The sequence below is a fragment of the Ammospiza nelsoni genome, chromosome Z (genome assembly GCF_027579445.1).
Source record: "Ammospiza nelsoni isolate bAmmNel1 chromosome Z, bAmmNel1.pri, whole genome shotgun sequence".
NCBI classification, from domain to species: Eukaryota; Metazoa; Chordata; class Aves; order Passeriformes; family Passerellidae; genus Ammospiza; species Ammospiza nelsoni.
The window spans coordinates 43,605,697-43,628,960 of record NC_080669.1 but is presented as its reverse complement, the minus strand read 5'-3'; the positions used below and the strand labels follow the sequence as shown (position 1 = coordinate 43,628,960).

At 41.2% G+C, this 23,264-nt stretch overlaps 1 protein-coding gene across 4 annotated transcripts in view; it reads left to right on the top strand.

The window, feature by feature from the left end:
- Nucleotides 1-23,264, top strand: part of KANK1 (KN motif and ankyrin repeat domains 1) — a 50,122-nt gene extending 26,858 nt beyond the window's left edge. For 3 of the 4 annotated variants that reach the window (XM_059492647.1, XM_059492648.1, XM_059492645.1), the window contains exons 3-11: nt 8,719-8,937; nt 9,766-9,874; nt 10,871-11,080; nt 13,002-13,089; nt 15,775-15,994; nt 18,631-18,773; nt 19,315-19,515; nt 21,559-21,657; nt 22,273-23,264. In XM_059492647.1, coding sequence (XP_059348630.1) covers nt 8,719-8,937; nt 9,766-9,874; nt 10,871-11,080; nt 13,002-13,089; nt 15,775-15,994; nt 18,631-18,773; nt 19,315-19,515; nt 21,559-21,657; nt 22,273-22,335 — 1,352 coding nt within the window. In that variant the 3' untranslated portion in view covers nt 22,336-23,264. The remainder of the gene's footprint in view (nt 1-8,718; nt 8,938-9,765; nt 9,875-10,870; nt 11,081-13,001; nt 13,090-15,774; nt 15,995-18,630; nt 18,774-19,314; nt 19,516-21,558; nt 21,658-22,272) is intronic. The other variant, XM_059492646.1, reaches the window with a different exon arrangement.

Sequence of the window (23,264 nt, the reverse complement as noted above, 5' to 3'; positions counted from 1 at the left end):
AGCCATCCACGTAATCAGCTGAGTTTAAAAATCTCAAAGGTTTACTTTCTCATAGTGAAGGAATAAGCAACATTTATGTAGTGGTACGGAAAACAGATGATACTCTGTCTGCAATCATGCAATATGATACTGTATAAGCAATATTTTTATCTTTCTGGCCTGGACTTTATATTCCAGTCTACTTAGAAGTAGTGATATAATAATAATAGTAATAGTAATAATAATAATAATAATAATAATAGTATTTAGCAGACATCAGAAATGTCTGTAAAACAGCAAACCAGAGTTATCACTAGCTGTAAATCCTTAATTCCTTTCCCAGCTTTTACTGCACAGTATCAAATGTGTAGTCAAGAGGTTTGAAAGCATTTAGACACAGGTGGAACAACAGATCATATTTACTAAAAATGTTAATACGTGGATTCAGATTTCACATTCCTGATAAAATTATTTTGGAATAATTTTATTTTAACTTGTAATGCCATTATCTTTAGCTGTGGATGATGAGTGTAAAATTTCTTTATTTTTAGTCCCTGGTGAGGGATGCCTGGACAGCATACATAAATCAAGCTACAGTCTATAACAGTTTAGATCCATGGAGAATTGGAGTGGAAAGGAGGTCTTAAGCCTGAAATGTTACCCTGTCTCTTTCTATTCATTCTGAAAATACTGCCTTTAATACATTTATATGTTGGTCCTGGTCCTGCTGCCCTTCCTATGGTATTACAGGTCATGTGTTACATGTAGAGAGATTATTTGCTGAATGAAGCACTAAATTGGATAATTCTGTAATCATTGGAACTAATAGAGCCTTTCTTTTTCCATGCATGAGTATTTCATGACAGCTTGTGGGCTCTTAATAAGTCTTTTTCCTCACATTTAGATCTCTTGGATGTAGCTTTTCAGGTGTGTGTATGAACTCAGCCAGTTCCCTTTTCTCTGGGCCTGGCATCTCAGACTGATTTTTGTACAGCTTTATAAACACAAAAAAGCCTTCTGAGCACTGAGTTTTTATTCAACTTCAGTTCAAATAAGCAACTGAGTTGAAGCTATTTAGAGAAGCATGACTGCATGCACCTCGTTTTTTTTTTTTTTAGAAAAACAGGCTGAAGTGTCAGTTTCCAATTAGCATCAGTAGTGTCATATTTAATGTTTTATTCAAAGAGCATCTTAGGAAGTATCTCTTAGAGGCCAATTTCTTTTCGGGCAAAAATACCTGAGCTAGCTTTGAGGCATATGCCAGCTGTGGTTTATCTCTTCGTGGGAATCAGTTAGGCTGGCTCTGGACCCTGGGGAAACCAACAAGGACAAAAGCAAGACTCACTCAAGACGTGCTCTCTTCTCCCAGACACCGTTACCTCTCCCTCTTTTCCCCTTCTGGACTCTCTTTCCTCTCCTGGAGGTGTTCCACATTAAAGCTGTGGGACTTTGGTCTGGAGAAGAAAGAGCGCCTCTCATCTTCTGCTTTTGTCCTTGTTGGTTTTGCCACATGATTTGGGTACCAGTTTGCCATACTACTGGATCAGTGCTCTGTGCTGCTTCTGAGGTAGCACATCAGCCGAGTTCTCAGCTTTACAGATTTATCTCCCTGTTATTGCTGGGGAGACAGGGTGTGCTGCAGGGGCCTCTGCCACCTCACCTTCCCAGACACAGTTTGTGGCAGGTGATGGAGACACAGGCAGGAAAGCTGGAGCCTGCTGAGCAGGACACAGGCTGGCAGTTTTCATCTCTAGAAACCTTAGACCACTGAGATCATCTCTGAGCCAAGTCTGTTAGCAATTGGTATTTTGCTTGTTGCAAAATAATCACCTTCCCTTCTGTAACTTGGCAACTCCTATTAACATTTACATATGTACTGTCTTTCAGCAGCCCTAGTGACCTTAGGGAATTCAAACCCACTGGCCAGATGAGCACATTCCCACTCTGCAAAGTCATGTTAGCTGGCCTTGGCAGCCTGTGTGTCCAGCTTATCCGTATGGCTATGGGTCACAAACCTAGATGCTAATTGATCCATATTCTTAGACTAGACAGCATATAGGAAGCCTAAAGGGAGGCAAGTGGATTAATCTCTTCTGTTTGTTGCATTAGATTTTTAAAGAATTTTCAGGATGTTATATTTGAATGCTCATATGATGTGTTTTGTGAGATATCAGCCAGAAGCCTAATGTCACTTGTACAGGTTCTAATTACAAGGACTTTTCACAAATCTTTTACAAGTTTAGGTGCCTGTCTTTCACTAGCAGGGAGTTTTCAAGAATGGTATTTAAGAACAACTGATCTGCCATTGCCCTGAAAAATTATCTGAGCACACTTGACCTGAAAATGCATTGCTATTTTGCCTCAGTGGTCTTCAGATATCAGTTTTGTTGTCACATTTTCAAACAATCCTGACTGAGTGTCCCAGTAGAAGCATTACACTACTTAGTCATCTTGAGGAAGGGGGCAGCTTTTTGAGTTAAAACTTCAGGGAGTGAAGTAGGAAGCATGTGGTGTCAGAATGTCTAGAGGGTTTGGAAATCTTGATGTGCCATCTGGTGGAAAATCTTCCAAGGTTTTCAGCTTTTAAGTTTTAACCAGAGCTGGGGAAGCAGGCTGAGGGATAGTGGAAAGACCAAAAGAATGATGGTGATGCGAGAAGGCCCTGGTTCCCCAAAATTGGACTAATGAGGCAGTGTGAACATGGTTGTCTTCTTCTGTGCTGTCAGCTGTAATGCAGGCAGTTGCAGAAAGCTGTTTTTCTTTGCAGCTCTTGTGTTGGAGACACCTTTCTCTTGAAGAGTGTGTCATTTGACAGGTTAGTTGGTAGCTTCTCTCCTGGCAGCACAGACCATGCTATTGCAGCTGAAGACTTAGGGCTTGCTTGAGGCTCAGAAGGCTGTGCTGATGTGGCACAGGTATGGTGGTAATCCTGTAAAACTCTGGGTTGCTACAAATCACAGTGGTTGTGCCTGTGTCTGGGCAGGTGAAGGAAGTCCTCAGCTCCAGCTGCCACAGATGCGTGCCTTAATCATCAGGTTAAGTTTCTGTACAGATGTTCTCGCTTGTGTAGCAAGCAGGATACATCCATCAGTCTGCTGGGAAGATGTGGAGCATTTTCCACATTCCTGGAAGGTTGTGCATGACACAGAACAGCCACGCAGATGGTCCCACCTAAGTTCTACATGAATTCTGTTTATTTACATGTGTTTGGCTGGTGTCTCAGAGAATACAGTGCCTCCTCTACATGTTTACTGGCAGGTGCTCTCTGCTAACTGTGACAACATGGGAAGCTCAATGGGAATGCTGTTCAAAAATGATGCCAGCCTCCATAAACCTCTTCTGAGAGGTTTGATGTACCTTCCCATGTCATATGTTAACACAAGCTCATTACTGTTGTCATTTGCTTGTTTGACTCAGTGGTAGCACTACTTGTAGTGTTTGAATGTAAAAGCTGCTCTATTTCCTGGCTTCTGCTTCAGTTAGCAGAGAACATAATTTACCACAGTATAGATTATTTTTCCCTTCAAATTTATTGCTGCTTATAGAGTGGCAATCTGCAGTCTGCTAAGCTATCTGTTAGATAGAGCCCCAGTTTTCTCCCTATGGTGTGGCACAGAGATGTAATGTTCAAGCAGTGAGCTCTGTTTTGGAGTTCCACTCCCATGGTAACAGACACAGCTATGAATATTTAATGGCAAGAGATTCCCATTTTTCCAAGGAAGTGTTGTCATATTTCAGCAACAATAAAACATCAGCTGATAGAATTAAATCCACATGAATGAGAGAGAAAGAAGTACTCCCAGCTGACCTTCCTACTGTGCCCAGCATCATGAGATGCTTTGAACCACCACTCCTCAGGGAGATGAAGGATGGCTCTCACCAAGCTTCACACACAATTGTCTTGGAAAAGAGAGCCTTTCATAAGTAAGATGATTATCTGCTTCAAAGATGTGTGATCTTTTGTGGCCAGTCATGTTTAATGAAAAGAATTGGGTTCAACTTCCAGTTTCAACAAGCTGGATTCGCAGTCTAATTTGGGGATAGAAAACAACTTCTTAGCACAGAGAAAATGGTTAAAGTGGGAGTGAAAATTAGATTGTTCTTGCATTCCTCTTACTAGAGCCTTCATCCTATTAGAAGGAGTGTTTTCCCTGGAGCTGAAGGATGGTTCAACGTCTGCCAATGCTCAGGCCCCAAGAGAATCTGCCTTCTGTCAGTTTATTGTATAAAAAGCTCATGTGTGGTAATTTTTTGTTTTGAAACTTTGAGTTCACTGACTTTTAACCTGGAGTGGCTCAAAAGTACCTTTTATAATGAAACTGCTTTCTAGTCTTGTGAAAGTACTGCATTCATCAGTTGGATGGGTTACTATCAATCGTTGCAAATGTTTAAACATAACATGTTTGCTCATTACTGCCTTTTTATGTACCTTAGTAGAATGAGTTTTATTCTTTAATAGTTCTGATATATAGACCAAATTGAAAGTGGATTAAAATAATTTATGTTTTAGAAAAACACTTTTTAGGCATGACAGTTTAAAAACACTGGAGGAGAGTACTTCAGTTAAAATAATTTTGTAATGAGCTTATTGTTACTGTAAAGAAATCATGCAGTGTAAAAGAAAAGTATTTCCTTGCTATATATGCTCCAGACAGTATTTGAGCACTGTCTTTAGTGGGGAATGTGTAGCTTGTATCACTGACTATTATAAACATATTGTGCAAATAAATGCTTGCACTGACCAAAAGGTTAAAAATAAAATCTTTCTCAGCTACCACATAAGAAAAGCTTGTGCACTTTTTTAACCTACAAGCCTATGATGTTCCATCCAGAGAGCTGGGTTCTCATCTTGATGGTATTTAATCCCCCAGCCTTGCTTGCCCTTCTCTTGATTTCCAGTAGGATAAAAGTACTGTCAAGCTAAATTTGTTTTATGATAATACTTAGGTTTGCTTCCATCAAACTAAATGGAAATTTTCAAAAGCGGGTGAAGGCCAGACTTCTGTTCCTATGAGTTCATCACAAATTCAAAAGAATCTGTTGAGTTCCCTGAACCAACTAACAGCATGACTACTTGTGCTGTCATAAATGTGAGGGAAAGTCTGCAATTAAGAAGGAAAATTGCATCCTAATAACATTATATTATAGGTGCCAGAAATGGCATGGGTAGTCTGTTGCTTCTCTGTAGCAGCTTTGCTGTCACCCTGGTTTAAATTGGTGAGATTTTCAAAAGAAGCACAAGTGATTTATGAGAGGAGATTCCTTCTAAAAAATTAAAAATATGTATTCTCATTCCTTCAAATCACTGGAGCTAAACCCCTGAAGATGGTCCAATCCCTTGTTTCTCTGTGTTACTGATAAAAGCAACTTTCTGCTAAGTGTTTATGTACAGATGAAGTTGCTTTCTGCGTGTTTATGTACAGATGAACCTAGCAAGTTTTTTGTTTGGTGTGTCATACTTTTGCCTCTAAATTACACCTCAACTTTTCCAAAATTGTCTACTATATTGAAAAATACATAAGAAGTTTTTGACAGGTTCCTTCTGTAGCTCACTATTCTATATCAATACTTAGAAACTTACATCAAGTTTGCAGTATTTGCCTGGAACAGTAAGCTAAGGAATATCATCAAGACAATATTATTATCTGTCTGGAGGGTCTCTGAGGGTCCTGAGGGTCTCTGTCTGGAGGCAGTGCCTCACTAAGGATTGACCTGTTGGCAGATTTGCTGTCAGTGCTGTGCACCACAACCTGGAGGATTCTGCTCAAGCATACTTGAGATCTCTCTGAAGTGAGAGGAACAGTGTATTTTAAGGTCTGTGTAGACCAGTGGTGATCCTCAGCCAGGGTTTCATTTCCACACTGGAGAGGTGTGCACCTCCAGCTGTAAGAGTGGCCCTGCAGTTCTGTTGGAGGAAGAAGGAACTCGGTTCATTTGGCTTTTTGGTTTGCACAGCAGTAGATTAATCTATTAAATCATGGACCGTAATGTTGGGTGGTACAGCTCCTTCCTTTGTCTCTTTTTCTCACTGATTTGACTCAGTGCTATCCAAGTGTCTTTATGTTTGGTGTCTTGAAAAGGGGAAGGCCTGGGAGCTGATATTAAATGATAATTAATGGCTCACAGTATTAATACTGAGTTGGACCCAAAGCTCTCTTTCCCTCATCATTGGGTACTGTGCATGCAATAAGTGTAGACATCTAAGAGCTTTGCAGGGCGAATGAGTGCACTGACTGGTTCACCTAATGCACATTAATTGTCTCCTTGCCCTCAAGTCTTGATGTCACCCTCTTTTGTCAGGTGCCAGGAGCCAGCTGAGCAGAACCCTTCTTCATTGGAAGGCATGGACATCATGCCCTAGATCCTGAATTCAGTCTGGTGCTTCTCAGCCAATGATGCATGTACCAGAAGAGGGAAACTGTTGAAATCATCTTGCATTGGTGGCAGGTTCAGGATAGACTGTGAGTCAGGGGAGAGAAGTCTACTACTGTCCTCATTGCTGTCTGTTCTACCCTTCAGCTCCCTCCCCTGCCTGTCCCAGGGCAGGAGGGAGACACCTGAGGAAATTTAGGCTTTGGGGGCATGACAGGGGTCCACCAGGTGCTGCTGTTGTTTCAGCTCAGGCTGGAGCCCCAGCTCTGGCATGCAAAGCCCAGCTGTGCCTCCAGACACACCATGGTTGTCTCAGCTGCTTCTGTAGGAGAACCCTCCTGTCTGGCAGACTATGCAGACAGTTCTGCTGAAAGCAAACCTGGGCACCTTGGGAACTTTGCATGTCTCTGGATGCTTCAGAGCAGGTTTCCTTCACTCCTTTTCATGTTCTCAGAGGCCAGTCTGGAGCAGAAGGGGTGACCTGGTAAAACCAGCCCAGGCAGCCACCACCAGCTGCAGCTGCAAGTGGTTACTGTGCTTGATACTCTTTCATTGTACCTCAGCTCCAAGCAAGCAAAGACACAGTTCCCTTGTTTTTCAGCCATGGGAGTTTAAAAATCATTGTTGGCTTGATGTTCTATCACCTTGGCAGCCCTCTTCTCCGCAGCTGTTGGATGAAGGATGATGCTTGCTGTTGGGAAGAGACCTGACCAAAGTCAGTCAGTGCTGCAAAGTGGCAAAGTGGGTAGTGGTGGGGGAGCAAGGGCAGGACTTCCCTCTTGCTTTTCATGGGTGTCCAGGTGCTCAGCCATGTCTCTAGAAGGGTTACTTCTACCTAGGGGGCCCGGGAAGCTGCTGCCTTCTTACAAACACACACACACACACACACACACACACACACACGCACACGCACACGCACACGCACACGCACATGCAGTTTTCACTCTTAAGAAAAAGCATTTTTGCTGTGCTGCTTGTGACATGATGGTCAATGCCCTGCTGTGTGCCTTTTCCTGCAGACAGCTTTCCCGGTATGTTGGAGGAGCTGTAATCCATGATGGAATTGGGCAATAGGCCTCACTGCTGGAGAAGGATGCTTTGGGAAATGCATGCAGGGTTAGACTTTGTTGGAAGCTCAGAGACTTGGGTGGCAATGGGAGCAAAAAGGAGGAAGCTGCTGGGAAGTGACAATGTTTGGAAAAATCAGCTTTGTTATGTCCTGTCGTAGGAAAAATTCACTGAGGTGAAGAAACAAGGGGGAAAGGCAGTCTAACAAGAACAGCTTGCTAGACAGAGATGTAGCTGTGTGTCTAAAAATTAATGTTTATAATGTACCTTATTACAGTGTGTTAGCACCCTGTGCAGTGCCACTTAGATTCGAATGAGAAGGCTGAGCCTTAGTTTTTGATAAATACAAAGGCAAAAAATAATATACAGGCACACATCATTGAAAGCAAGAAAAGACTGGGGGAAAAAAAGTAGTAGTGTTTAAAGCAAGTTAAACTTCAGCTTTTTTTCCCTTGAAGGCTAACAAGATCACTGGGGAGGCACATGTGTGTAAAAAACCAGTCAGTGTGTTTCACAAACAAAAGCATTTGTGCAGATTTGTAGAGAAGTTGTAATAGCACAGCTGGAGTAACTCCAGGGGAATCTGTAAAAGTCTGTGCGTAATTAGCACTGCCTTTTGAATACACAGTGGGAAAAAGTGAGCGAATGCCAAAAAAATCAGCGAGGGGAAAAAAGTATAACCCGAAGATTTGGAATTTGGTTTAAATACAACTACTAGCTCACTACAATCCTGACCAAAAAAAAAAAAAAAAAAAAGAAATGTAGTGTGTGGGAGTTCATTGCAGTTGTCTCAGCAATCGGGCAAAGCACATAGCTTTCAGAATTAGTTTGAGTACTGGAAAAAAAAGGAAAAATTTATGCTTTCATGGAAAATGACATTTCTTAAAAAACAAGTACAAAGAAAAGGTTACTGTTCTTGCAGAAAGAACCTTCAGAGCCTGTGAACATGCGGTGCTCCTCAGGCATGTTATCAAGGAGCAGCTCAGTGAGCCCACCCTGACCACGGTGCCAGGAGCTGAGGTCACTGCTCATCTGCTCATACTGAAAGAGAAGGAAAAAGAAGGACGTTCCTTTCATGCATTTTAAAGCCATTATCTTTATAGCTTGTCCTTGTATTGTATATCTTTATCAAAAGAAACACAGCCATTTTTTTGCATTTTCTGAAAGTGATCACAGTCTTTTTAGGTCCTCAGAAAAGAGTATTTTAAAGGACAAGTTTTTTTTTTTCCTGTGGATCACAATATTGATGGAAATGTTATTGTTTAACTCATCCGTGATGCCTGCTGTCTTCTTTGGCAGGTGCTACTTTGGAGTACATCCCTCATGGCCAACTTGCAAACACACACTTAACTTCAAATTTGCGAACGCTGAAATTGGAGCAGGACACTGTGCCCACTCAGGAGGAGAGGAAGACTCCCCTGGTGGAAGCTGCTCGGGGAAGGAAGTCTTTTTCTTCTCAGGATAAAGCTCTCACTCCAATTAATCTGACGGATGATCAGCTTGCCTCAGGTCTCTATGGTAATAATTGGCTCACATTCACCTTTCATCATGCTGGTGGAGTCTGAATATGAAAGACAGTTAAAGAAGGTTTTCAATATTCTAAAAAATGCAAAAAGCAGGAAAAGATGCAGCTGAGGGGAAATTCACAGTGTGACGCTGCGTGTCTGCAGGTAGTGATTAGGTTTTAAATGGCAGATTGTAGTACATCAGTGAAATGCCATTTAGTGTTTTCCTAAGAAAAATCTACTGAAAGATAAAGGATTAATAATTAACTTTAATTTGTATGCATCTTTTACCTTCCTTTGTATAGAGATTGGTTTAAAAGATTTTTCAATGACTACTAAATCTAAAAGACCATCTTTGATTGAACCTACCTGTTGAATAGTTTGTTAAATATGCTATATGTATTGTTAAACATGCTGTCTGTATTAATTGTGTTCATTCTGGCATTCTGCTGCTCTCTGACACTAAGAATTAAGATTTTGTTAACAGAATAACAGATTTGAGTGTTAAAAGTTTTTCACCAATAGCAAAGAAAAACAAAAAGCTCTTGTCTTTTCTTTAGGTTTTCTAAAGCATCATGAAGATTAGAAGCATGTTGTAAGGTGGAAAAGTTAGGCTTAACTAGTTTCCACAGCTGATTTTGAAGCTGTTCTTCTGTATTTCCAATGTGCATGTCAAACCATGACTGTATATATATTAGAAAACCCAGCTTCAGATGGTAAATTACAGATAGAGCTGCTGAAAAATACAGAGTTATTTTGCAAAATCAGCTATAATGCTGCTGCATTCAAAACTGGCTACAGATTTATACTGATATGTATGCTTTATCTCCCTTTCTAATAGTATGTACTAATAATGAGAGCACACTTAAATCTATCATGAAGAAAAGAGATGGGAAGAAGGATTTAAGCAACACCAAGAAGAACCTGCAGTTTGTTGGCATTAATGGCGGGTAAGAGACCTGTCTCCAAAACATCTGTTACTGTAGCACTTTTCACAGCAGGAAGAAGAGAAGGAACCCAGGAACACATGCATAGGTTTGGGCTGTCCTTCAGACTGAGGTGCAACCACTGAGTGTAAGGATCAGAAGGAAGAAGTGAACAGCTATTAATCCTCTTGTGCTTGCAAGTCATATATGGCATCAGTCTCAAATACCTGTACATTAGATTGCTGCCACATTTACCACAGGAAAGTGAAACAATCTCAGACAGCCATGAGGACATTTCTCAGGCAATGCTGTAGTAACCAAAATTTATATATATCTTTGGTAGCTGACAAGCACAGCATTATACTGTTAAACAATACAGCAAGAGATGCCATTGCTGTAGAATTAATTTTTCTGTCTTTGTATTCCTATACAAATACAGAGGACAGTATGGAAAATTGTCTTCTTTTAAAATATTACTTGCCCTCCCAGAATGTTTTGAAGACATTTTTAAAGTGGTTTTAAAATGGTTTCATCCAATTGTTTTCATATAGCTTTTCTAGCCTTTTCCTCAGATTAGTTTTTCTTTAGTACAAATGTTTGTGTGGTATATAGCCTAAATATCTCAGTTGCTTAATTTCCTACATATTAGCTAAAAGTATCATTACATATATTGAGGGAAAGTTATCATAGGTTTGTTAGCTTCCCTGCTTATATCTGCCTAGTAAGGCAGTACAATTTATTCTGAACAAAGTAATTTCATTCTGGTGATAAGGCAAGGTCTGATAAAATGTTAAGACATTTAAAAGAGGTTGTTCTTCTTTCTTTGCACTGTGTGTACATAATACTGGCAGTGTCATTTGCCAGTAACACTGAGTTCAGTGAGTAGAAGAGGTCTCCGAGGAAAAAAACAGGAGGACAAAGCTTTTGCAGGACATTTTTCCACTGCCAGTGCAAGCAGGTACTGACTGGTGCTGAATGGCGCGGAGCAAGCACCTCTGTCCCTGCCCGTTCTCCCCGTAGGTATGAGACCACATCCAGCGATGACTCCAGCTCCGAGGAGAGCTCCTCCTCAGATTCAGAGGAGGAGTGCGGGAGCCACGAGTACTCCTGCGACCAGCACCCAGAAGAGAAGCAGCCCGCCCCCTGTGCTGCAGAGGTCTGCACCGTGGGAGCAGAGAAGGACAGTCCCCTCCCAGAGGGTGAGGCCGAGGAGGTGGAAATCAGAGAGAGGTAGGTGCCCACCCTCTCCAGAGTGGGGCATGTCACCTCTGCCTCCTGTCATGGAGCAAGCTGTGTGGGCTGTGCTTGTGGAGAAAGCATCAGCCCCAGCACTGGCTGACTGCTGCCCACTTCCCTCGTCCTCCTCAAGTGGGTAGCCAGAGGCAGCTTCATGGCAAAATGACTCTGTGTGAGCAGGCAGAAGGTGTCAGAGGGTATGCTTTCCAGCAGGTGACCCCATTGACTTAAAATGATTCATTAGAAGACTCTGGTGCCTCCTCTAGCAGAGGCTTTCCCAGGTCACAGCTGGCACTTGCCTGGGAGCAGGCAATGCCTTGTTAATGTCCTGGCATGTAAGCAAACAAATTAATCTTGAGCCATGCACAACAGGTCAGCTGGCTGCTGCGAGTGCATCTTGCATTTGCACTTTCCACAGCATCTTGGGCATGGCACAGAGAGATGATGGGGTACAGCACTGAGGACACTGAGATCATGTGCTTCATATGATATGAGATTGTATACTGTAATACACTTTCAAGGCTGCCATCACACACATGTCATGTTCAACATGTCATGTCTTAGGGTACTTTTCAAATTGCTGTGTAAGGTAGAATTTGATAGACAAGGCTATGCTTTTTAGGCATATGGAAAGAATAAAGTGGTGAGTGTTCACTGTTTCTTGGTTAGCAAACAGCAAAAGGAAGTATGAACCGAGAGAGTGAAAGGATCTCTTACAGATCATGGGTTTGCCAGTGTGGTAATTTGAAAAATTAGGTAGGTAGAATAACAATAGTAAAAGAGCTAAAACAAAATAATGTCACGTTTCACTGGATATGTAGCTTAGCATCAAGTTATCTGTAATTGTCAGCTGTTAAATAAATGAGATGCAAAAATTTATAATTAAGACTTTGGAGGCCCTGGAGCAGTGTGTTTTTTGAAGAGCCCTGAGCTTACTTTACTGTAGGAATAGCCTGTTGTTTTACAGGTGGCATAAAAAGATGGGCAGTCTCTCAAAAGACCTCTCTGATTTTTATTTACAGTAGCAAGGGTTGATTGGGAAGAAGAGCAGCAGAACAGCTTAAGCTGTTCATACTTAAGGAGCACATTCCTTGCAAGCTGAGTGCTCTGGCGATGCCCTCTGAGGGAAGAGTCAGGGCATGTGGCCATGGTGCATGTGGCTGTGTGGCCATGTATGGCAGTGGTGGAGAACTTCACTGCTCTGTTAGCACTAGCAGCTGGCTGCTAATCCATGAGGGCCAAAATGCCCATCTTACACACATGAGTGTGTTAGCTTCTCTGCTTTTTGGGAGAATTTTCCAGAAAAACTGCCATTATCCTCCAGGCAGGTTTTAGGCAAAGATGCTTGGCCAAAGCCTGGTACAGGCCTTTTTGACCTTTTTTTTGGCCCACCATGAGTTTAGAAATTCGTAATGACAAGGGAGTAAAAATTAAGAGGGCTGGAGAAAGAGAGTAAATTTCCAGAGTGGGTGGGATGAGAAAGGCTAGTTCCAGTGAATGGGAGCTGGCAGGGGGGCACCTCTTGAGCTGTTTCCCACTGCTTAATTCTGTTTCCATCACAACTACTGGCATTTCTCCTTGTCAATCAAGTAATCAAAGTACACAGCATATGAAGTGTGCTCTGCAGTCACACAGCAGTAGGTGAGAATTCCCACTAGAAGGGTTGCCAAGTCTTAGAGCATGAAAGTGATGTGTTTCCCACTCTCCATTCCTGCTGCTCTTCCCACACTCATCTCCATTCAGTGTGGAGGGAGTGTCTGTGAGAAGAGCTGCCAGAGTGGCTTCTGCATGGTAGGAGCAGATGGCTTGCCTGGAAACTTTCATTCCCAGACAACTTTCAGAAAAACAAATGTTTCTATACTGAAATGCTGATATAAAAATTGAAACGTGTCATGTATTTTGCTGTCTCCCTCAGGTACGAGCTAAGTGAAAAGATGCTTTCTGCCTGTAATCTGCTGAGAAACAACATTGATGACCCCAAGGCCTTAACCAACAAAGATGTGGTAAGCATTTCAGGTGAAAATTTTCTCTTGAGATGCAATAGAAAAACTTTAGGGAGAGGGAACTTCTGGTTTTACAGGACCAGCACTGCAGTGGCTAGGCAGAAGAGGATCTCATCTTTGCTGCAAGAGTCACAAAGCTCTTTCTACCAGGACACTTTCATCCAGAGAATATACTTGTGTTTTGTGTGCTTAAATGTTGTTGTCCCAAGGCACACATGTAAAAACAGTAACATGAAAATACAGTTTCAACGCACCTGTGCATTCTTTTGTTATTCCTGTGTTTTTTTTAGTTTAGCACTGGAATGGTAACTCTCAGACCTCACATTAGGAGGCTGCAGTGGGTGAAGACTGTTGCATCCTGTGAAAAAACTTCAGAGTCTCTTCTGAAATACTAGGTGATGTGCCTTCTGAGTGCAGGATGCTGTTGGTCTTGTTTACTGCACTGGTGGTTTTTGTATCAGTGCTGCAGAGAGTAAGGAGGATTTATTGTTAAAACTTAAAAAAATACTTAAGTCTCAGGATATAAAATTTTATTTGCCTTCTTGGAAATTCCTCAGATAGGGATTGCCTCCTCTACTCTATGAGGGCACTCTGAAAGCAAAGGAACACTGCTTAATGATATGAAATTGAATTTTGCATTTGTTACACTTGTGCATATAAATGGCAACAACTTAGTGTCATTCTCTTCTACTGTAGAGCATCTGGAGCTTCTTAAAGACAATAGTGTTGTCTCTATGACACAGTCATACTGTCTGTGTCCAGTGCTGACATCTGTGGTCCAGAGAATGTTTTGAAAGGGTATTTCATACAGTTGTGACACATAGTTTTTAATTGTGTTTGTCCTTCACAAGTAGTTTAGGCATTCAAACAACAAATGCTTTAGTCCCTCTTGGAGTTGAAAGTGTCAAAAATGACAAAACCAGATTATGATATCTGCCTTGGAAGTGTAATTTGAATTTACATTTTACTTTCTTGTGCCTAAAGTGTTTTCCAGTACAAGCAGTGCTTTGTAGATGGAAGCTGTAGACTGATCAGCTCTTGTCCTCTGTCTGCTGATCAATAAGTCTTGTCCAAACAGCTTAAATGTCAGTGTAGCTAAGGATCTGTATGAGTTGTCCCAACCTCTTCCAGCATACTCAGCTCTTGTAGCTACTGTTTACACCAGAAAGAGCTGTAGACTGCATATTTTTGAATGTGATGGATTAATTAAATTTTTAAAGTGTATTGTGTATTTAATAATGTGTGTGATGCTGTGACTAAAAATAGTTTCTTAGTGGTATTTTGCACTCAGTAGTGCCTGAAATAAATAAAAAATTCTATTGTGTCAGTTTATGGCCACCTTTGCATTTCAACTCTATGTTCACAGAATACATACATCACATTATAGTAGCACTGATGTAAAATACTCTGTTAATGTGTTTATGTAGTACAGATTCATAGGTAGCACTGGTCTGTGTAGATTATTTTCTCTTTACCAGACACAGACCACCTCTAGAGATACTGGTGTGTTTTCACTAGAGGCTGTATAAACTTTCTGAATGTCTTCTCTGCAAAATTGCCCTTGAATTTACTGGCTGCCTTGCAGGTGAGGGTTTATGAGAAAGATATGGTGGTCCTTCCAGGTTAGAGAAAGTGTCTCAAAGTCAGAGCTGGTGGTGAATGTGGAAGCCTTCTTGGCCCACAGTGAGATCTGCTCTACCTACCTTGTCACAACAGACAAGTCACCCTGCCTAGGAGGCTCCTACTCCCCGCTTGCAGTCCATACCCCCATGGGAAAGTTTATCCTGAATGTGTAGCCTGCATCTTCTCACTGCAACTAAAATCTCTTATTACTAAAGCCAGCCAACCTTCAGGTGAAGAACAGGTTCTTCCTTTTTTTCCTTTTTCCTGCAACAAATGTTGCATGGTTTCTTTCCCCAGTGGTTCTTTTCAGCGGAGCATCTCCAGTCCTTCCTGTCTGCCCAGTAAGTCAGATTTCCTTTTTGTTCATTCTTGCTGCTTATCTTTGAAACTGTTTCAACCAAATATTTTGTGTCATTCAGTGATCAGAGCAGACAAGATAGTCCAGGTGTTGTCTTCACAGTACTAGGCAGAAAGAAGGGACTTCATCACATGCGATGCAAGCCATAAATCTGTCTATTCACCCCAAAACAGTATTTACCTTTTACATTACAATGTGATGTTGGGTTCAGTTTGTAATTGTCTGTAATGACCAGTTCTTCTTCTTCAGAACTGCTGTGCAGCCAATTCTCATATACTTTGTGCATTTGATAATTTGTCCCTCAGTATTGGGCCTGTCTGACTTAGCATGGTGCTAAGTCCAGTGAGAAAGTCTTGAGTTCATCAGTGATTTATAAACGTAGTTAAGTATTTGATGGAAGTAGTTCTGCAGGTCTTTTTTTTCCATTCACCAGTATTTGATAACTGTTAAATCTGGGATTATTCTCACCCTGAAATTCTGTGCTGTCAGAGGTGAAAATCAGAAGAAGTGAGAGGAAGTAAACGGTGGTTTAAAGTGGACTTTAGTCAGGGGGGACGCTTCAGTCTCTACATCTTGTTTGTGAGCTGAATACTTTCTTCCCACATTGGACTAAAAAAGATTTGACCTGCATTGCTGACTTACAGGATGGAAAATCTTTTAAACAGATTGCCCATATGTAAATTTTTCTGTCTTGGTTTTGGCAGAGGTTTTGTTTAAATACCATCCAGCACGAGTGGTTTCGTGTCTCAAGTCAGAAGTCAGCTCTCCCTGAAATGGTTGGAGACTATATAACTGCTTTTGAAGAGATTTCTCCTGCTGTCCTCAGACATATCATCAACATGGCAGATGGAAATGGAAACACAGCTCTGCATTACAGTGTCTCACATTCTAACTTTGAAATTGTAAAGCTTCTTCTGGATGCAAGTAAGTTTGCTTTGTGTTTTTTTTAATTATTCTTGGTTTTGCAATTCTCATGGATGAAATTCTTGATGGACTAGAGGCCAAGTTCCATCTTCTTCCAGCAGGTGTTTTAACTGTTAACAGTTATGTGGTGGCTCACCTAGGTAGTCTAGAATCTTTGTTTCTAGTACTAGCTTTGGAGGTTCTTGAAGAAGGTAAAAAAACACTTAAGTGAATTACATACAGAGTTAAGATAGATAGCTGGATTCTTGCCTCTTGCACTGTAGTCCCAAGTTCAGCAGCACCAGGCTCCAGCAGTTTTCTCTGGAGGCAGCACAGCTGCTGTTCAGCAGTCTGTAGGGTGCTGATGGAGGAGGATGCATTGGTATATAAATACCATCTTAAACATGCAAGTTGTCTAGCTTTGTCTAGAGCAGTGCAGAAGTTTTTTTTCTGGCCACCACATTGAGTCATCTATGCTACTTTCCTGAGAAACTGGGGCAGTATGGCTTTCTGTCACAGAGACCATTTCCCTAGTGCGTAAGCAATCTGATTCTGCTTCATGTGGTTGCTTTTGTTGCCTCATTTTCTTGATCCTCTTGCAACACACGTGCAGAAAGGGTAGTGGCAAAGGGGAGACTGGAGTGTCTGCTCCCCACATTCAGTGTGCCAGATGGCATTCAGCAGAAGGTATCACGCACTGGAATTGGTCCCACGCTGGATGTTTAATCTCTTTAATCCTAGTTTTGCTCTCTGAGTGAAGTTTGTTTCTCTAAACTAGTTAAAAAACCTGTCACAGTTGATTGTGAAAGCTTAACTAGGCCAATGACATGTCTGGAGTGTAAGCCAAGCAATATTCAAAAATCCAGAAGGGTAGCATCAGATAAACAAGGATATGAATGACACAAATCTCAGCTTTGATAACCTAGCACATGTGTCACACATGCAGAGACTTCCTCAAGAGGAAAGGGAGCGCTTTGAAATTTCTGGTCCTTTTGAAGGCAGTCTGTGTTTGGGAAGAGTGAGTCACAGCAGGGGAATGCAGGGAATGTCAGGAGCGTGGTGAAACGGGGCAGGCTGGCTCTGCAGCACACTGTGGTAGGAGGAAGCTGCCCCTCTGCTTCCCTAGGTGTCTCAGAGGAGCAGGAACTTGCTCATCTCTTGCTGGAAATCAGGACTTCTGTTATGGCAGCTATTTATATGCCCATGAACACCAGGGGTGTTATCTGTAAAATGTAATTATCATGACTAGTTCCCACCTAGTTCTCTCTGAAGGAGAGAACTGCTCATGCCAGCACTTGGAAAATGTTTGCAAATAGGCAGATTCCTTCAGGTTTCAACAATTTTTCTCTGGACTGTGTCTGAATGGTCACTGTGGTCAGCTCTGCAGTATGGTGATATCACAGGTGGATTCTTAGACCAAGAACTCTGTGTCTGTGTTTGGTGAGAAGAGTGGACAAGATGAGGTGAGAGAACCCTCCAATAGCATGAAGCAGAGTCACCAAGAGGACAAATAGGAGAACAATTTCCCTCAGCCATATGGAAAAGGAGCTAAATGTGACCTCAGAAAACACACTCTGCTGAAGTAGTCTAGTCAGAGTCGGAGCACACCTCTTCTAAGTTATTCATTACTCAGGTTGTAATGCATTTAGCAGAATGTCGTGTTGTCTGGCTTCAGTGGCTTCACAGAAGTGATGTCTGAAAGAAGTATTGGTCTACTGGTTATCATCACCAACGTCTATTTAACCTGAAAAAAATTTCCATTTTTTTGACTGAAAAAATCGTTTGCCCATAAATCTGAAGAATTTCCTAAGCCATTTTTGCTTGTTAAGATACCTGTGGTGCAATTTAGCCTCTAGTCTGCAGATAATGTTTATGTAATGCTGAGTCCCTGCTTTCCAATATGATGAGCACACTGAAAACCATGCTGCCTAATAAACCAATAAGCACTGCTGAATTTCTGCAGAATTTTAGGAACAGAGACAGACTGGAGGCAAGGTTTAAACAAAAAGGAGAACTCTTGTCAGTTTGCTGGCACTGATGAGAGGACTTGCCTGTATTTGTTCCCAGAGCAGTTTTGTTCGTTCTCAAATACACTGTAGAACTGGCAGCAGTCTTTAATTTAAAGGGGTGGGTTTTTTGGCAGCTCCAAAATATGCTGAAGTACTCTTGCAGATTTTTTAAGTAACACCAGTTGCAGGAAAATTGTGCTGAAGACACAGTATTTGTGCTGAAGAGAAATATCTTTTCCACTGACCACGTTGCTGGACCACTTTTATTCTGCAGTATGGGTGTCCTTGGGAGAAGAGCTTAAGGACTATCCTGGCAGTGTTATTTAGTATCATGCTAAATCTCAGACCATTTGCTTTCACAAAAGGAAAAAATAACGCACAAATAAAGCCCTAAATGATAACATATAAAATGTCTTTGTGCTCTCTCTTGTGTTGTACAGATAGTACAAAAGAATTCTTTTCTTTGGCTCAAGAGCTCCTCTGTTAATTTTTTTCTTCTCCACCTTCCCTTGAATTGCATCCATTATGAAAGCAGTTGCTACTTTTTCTTTTTATAGGCTGCTCTACTGACAGTTTATTCAGTTGATTAGCACAATTACTGCTTTTTGGGTTCTTGCTTTCTGAACAAATTATGTCATCCCTCTGCAGATGTCTGTAATGTAAATCATCAGAACAAGGCTGGTTACACCCCCATCATGCTTGCTGCACTTGCAGCTGTGGAAGCGGAGAAGGACATGAGGATAGTGGAGGAACTGTTCAGCTGTGGGGACGTGAATGCTAAAGCCAGCCAGGTCAGTCAGACATTTCACGAGGCACAGTTCTTACTGCTGTACTCCTGTGCCTTTTCATTGTTCCTTCCGTGCTCCCATCCCTGCTCTTACCAGTTTAAATGTTACTCTCATTTGCTTTCACCATTTGTGGGTTTTTTATGTATGTTTTTGATTGCTATATACAAAATGGAGCTGTGGAACAACAGTTGAGCCTCAGGTCTGGACCTCTCTAAAAAATGAAAGTTGATCATTGTGTGAAAGAACTATTACTGAATTTTGGGTGGCATTGACAAAGTCTGCAGCATTTAGCTCCTTCGAATAAACTACAGCTGTCTGAAAATATTCATTCCATTAATACAATAAATACCTATGTGAATGTGGGATATATGATACATAAAAGGTATTTAAATAATGGCAATCAAAGCCTTGAAAGTACCATTTAAAATAACAATTCCCCCCCCCCACACCGAAGAAACACAGTGTCTCAAAGAAATAGAAGTGTTTGTGCTTTGTCACTGATTGCCTCTGTAGTGATTTGGGTTTTTCTTTTCTCTCCATGCAGGCTGGTCAGACTGCACTGATGCTAGCTGTGAGTCATGGCCGGATAGACATGGTTAAAGCTTTACTGGCCTGTGGTGCAGATGTCAATATCCAGGATGATGAGGGCTCTACAGCTCTGATGTGCGCTAGTGAGCATGGACACGTGGAGATTGTTAAGCTTCTGCTGGCTCAGCCTGGGTGTAACAGCACCCTGGAGGACAATGTGAGCTGCCTTTCAATGCTTCTGAAATCTACTTGGGCGAATGTCTGACTCAGAGTGCCAACCACAATGAATCTTCTGCTTAATTGGTAGCAAGTGCTGTGATTATTTGGCTAGTATTTTTACTTTTCTAACAGACACACCTGGTAGCAATTTCTGTGGTTAGCTGTAGGTGTTTAGTGGCCACAACAGAAACAAACATTTGTTAGGTCATAGTTAGCTCAACACCTTTCCCTCTCACATTCCTTCTCCCTTTCAAAGGAGTTTTCTAGTTTTCAGATAGGACCTTATCTGGTGACTTAGGGCCTCACTGTCTTGCTTTACTGTGCCCATGGCAAACATCAGCCCTACAATTCCCTTGAAACAATGTTCACACTGCTCCTACACCATGACTTCTGAGATTTCTCAAGCTTGAAAACATTGACTTAGCTCCTTTCTTGTTCTTGTTAACAATATTTCTTGCATACTTTTCCTCTCTTCCTATTGCTTTACCCACTGAACACTGAAATGGAACCTGGGTTTGGGATTTGGGAGGGCAGTGGGAGGTTATTTGTTGAAGCTGTTGCAGAGAGGCAAGGACATGATTTCTCTTCATTCACCCAACTGCTGCAGGAGGCAGCTCAGTTCCTTGTGGTGCTAGCAGTGTGGAATTTCTGGCCAGAGAGGAAAATGTAAGAAGACCTCAGTCTAGCAAAAACTTTCAGGAGCAGTCTAGATTATTGCTGCTTGGATGCCGTTAGCACTATCAGATACAAAATCAATAATTACAGTCTTTATGGGGACATGATAACTTAACTAGTCCTGTGGCCAGTTTGATAGTTCCCCAAGCCGTTTGCTGCTTATTCACAGATTTGTCTGTACTGTGAGATTGAGATTTTTAGCATTCCCTGAGCTATTCTGAGTGTCACAGTGATGCTTTTCCAGTCTGCGTGATCAGTAGTAAGCTGAGCATCATCCTACTAATGTGTGCCACAGTGATTCAGCACCTCTCTTTAAGATCTTCTGTTGACTGGAGAGTGTTAGCTTTGCATTTGTCATGCATTATATTGCACTGTAGTAGACAGCTCTTCTAGCTCCCTGTCTGTTCAGGACAGTTAGAAATTGCTGCCTTTAGGCTCATAAGAAGATTTTCCATGTGGATGCTGTCCATTGTGTCCCATGCTGGCAATTTGAAAACTGGTGCTACCCATTCCAATACCAGTGCTACAGCAGTGGCTGGAATGTGTGCTCCGTCCCTGTGAGACATTTCAATTACTGGCATTATTGTAGAGTCTTCTGTGTGCAAGAGCCAAAAGCCAGGCAGTGAACCAAGCACCAAGTTCATATCACAGGTTGTCTGACATCCATGTCTTCCTGGACCAAACATGGTCCAAAGGAAAATTAATAAAATACTCTTATTAGTAAGTAAAAGCAAATTAGTAAAATACTCTTTCAGCTATTTGTTTTTGTTCAGCTTTTTTTGTTTCTATCCTCAACAGCTGTGGTTTATGAAAGCAGTGGTATCTTCTGAGAAACTAAGGTGGCAGTATTTGACTAGGAAAGTCAATTTGTTTGTATTTCGACTTCCATCAAGGACCATTTGGAATTATGAGTGCAATTTCTCTTAGTGTTGATGGGAGCTATACCACAACAATTATCATTTTAACACAGCAATTATCATTATATCTGACCAGCATTTTCCCCTCCCTTATCATCTCTTCTACTTGTTACTGACGCTGTAGTTTCTCTGAGACACCCCAATCTTCTGGTCTTGCACAGCACTACATGTAACATTACTGTGATAATAGTGTGCTCATTCTTCCACAGCAATAATCGAGACTCCTTGTTTAGAAAAATTATGAGGCTTTGACATTTGGACTGCCTCATAAAACAGCAGTGCAAGGTTTAAAACAAAAGAAATTAAACAAGACTCTAAATTAACCTGTCTGTATGAGCAGTAGGGCCTCCACTTAATAACTGCACTTCTCTGTGGGCTGATGGGGCTTTTAAGAGATCTGTTAAAGCATACAAGCACTAATTCTCTTATTTCTTCCTTTCTTCTCTCAGGATGGCAGCACAGCACTTTCAATAGCCCTGGAAGCTGGACATAAGGACATAGCAGTTCTCCTCTATGCCCACGTCAACTTTTCCAAAACCCAGTCACCGGTTAGTACACAGCCTCCTGTAGGCTATGTTTTAACTTGCTGCTGTTGAACATAATAGTGAAATGTAAATAAGAAATTTACTCCCTGTCAGCTGTATAGCAGTACAGCACATGAAACTTTGACTTTTACTTGTAAAGACAATTTCTGTGCTGGTAAGTGGAATGTACTTTTTAAAATATATACTGACTGCAGAAGGTTGAAGCCTGGCTGAGGGATAGTTACTGCTTCTCCTAATTACCATGGGGTACAGATAGCTGACTAGCAAGGTTCACTGATTCTGGCTAGTGTACAGAGGTGCTGTTGTATTACTTTAATGGCAATTATTGACCTGGAAACTGAAACATAGCTGTTCTAGGTGTTTTGGCAGCTATGCACCCTTCCTGTAGCCCTGACTCACTCTCCTGATAAACTGCTGCTAAACACCTGACTGTCGAAACAATATGCACTTGCAGTTAGTAGGCTGTATGATAGCTGGCACTTTTCTTCCTAAAATTAAAAAAAAAAAAAAATCTGTACAATTAAAGGTAAGGAATTGAACAGAGTAATTCTGAGTGTTGTGTTTTCAAGCTGGCTGGAATAATTTCTCTTTGATTAACTGTTCTTTATTCTCTTTTAGGGCACTCCCAGGCTTAGCAGAAGAACATCTCCTGGTCCCACCCACAGAGCCACATTCGAGTAGTAGTGTATAAATATCTGTAAAAAATCTCTATGCCATCTTTAAGCTGCTAAATGTTACTGTTTTACTGAGACAGATACTGAATGTAATTGTCTTGTGCCTGAACTCACCAGCAAAGTGAAAGCAGAGATCTAGTGCTAAAGGTAGAAAACTGTAAACTTGAAGCAAGCGTATAGTTAAGTAGTGCTCTGTGGAGAACCTTAGCCAGAACTGTTCTTTTGCTCACATACTCATCTTTCTGTACACTGGCATAAATCCTCTTTTTCTTTGTTGTAGATTGTCCTTCCTTATGTTATGTGCAGATTAAGACTTCTAAAGCTATCCATGCAGGGGTGTCCCAGTGGCTTGTTTTTAGTCATTCTAAAATATATTTACTGTGCTTAGACTTCATCACAGTAAACTTTTCATAAATTTCATTCCAACATGATTTTCATGTTTTTAATTACTTTGAAATTCAGAAGTTGCAGTTGCTTATGTAGTCAGTTCCATGGATCTTGAGCTGGTGGGTGAGTGGGTAGGTATTGGGGATAGAGCCTCTTGTCAGGTCTGAAGTTCACTAAATAAGTTGTTGCTAATTGGGGATAATGTATAACTTTTTATATAAAAGATACTAGTATCTATAAAATTAACTCACACAGTATTTTCAACATTTTATATTCCATAATAATTAAAACCTACATGAAGAATTCCATGTTCTGTTACCATATTTTTATTAACTGTTTCAGTCTATAAGCTCCATACATGTTTATTGGAGAATAAAATTAGAGGTACCAGCTGTATATTCCCCTTGAGTGTAATTGAGTGTACATCTTGGTGCGTATTTATGGAATGCTATTACCTTGTCACATTCACTTTAGTCAAGTGCGTTGAAATGTTTGAAGTGCCTTAGACTCTTGCCATATTTTCAGAATAAAATTTCATTAGCTGTTTTA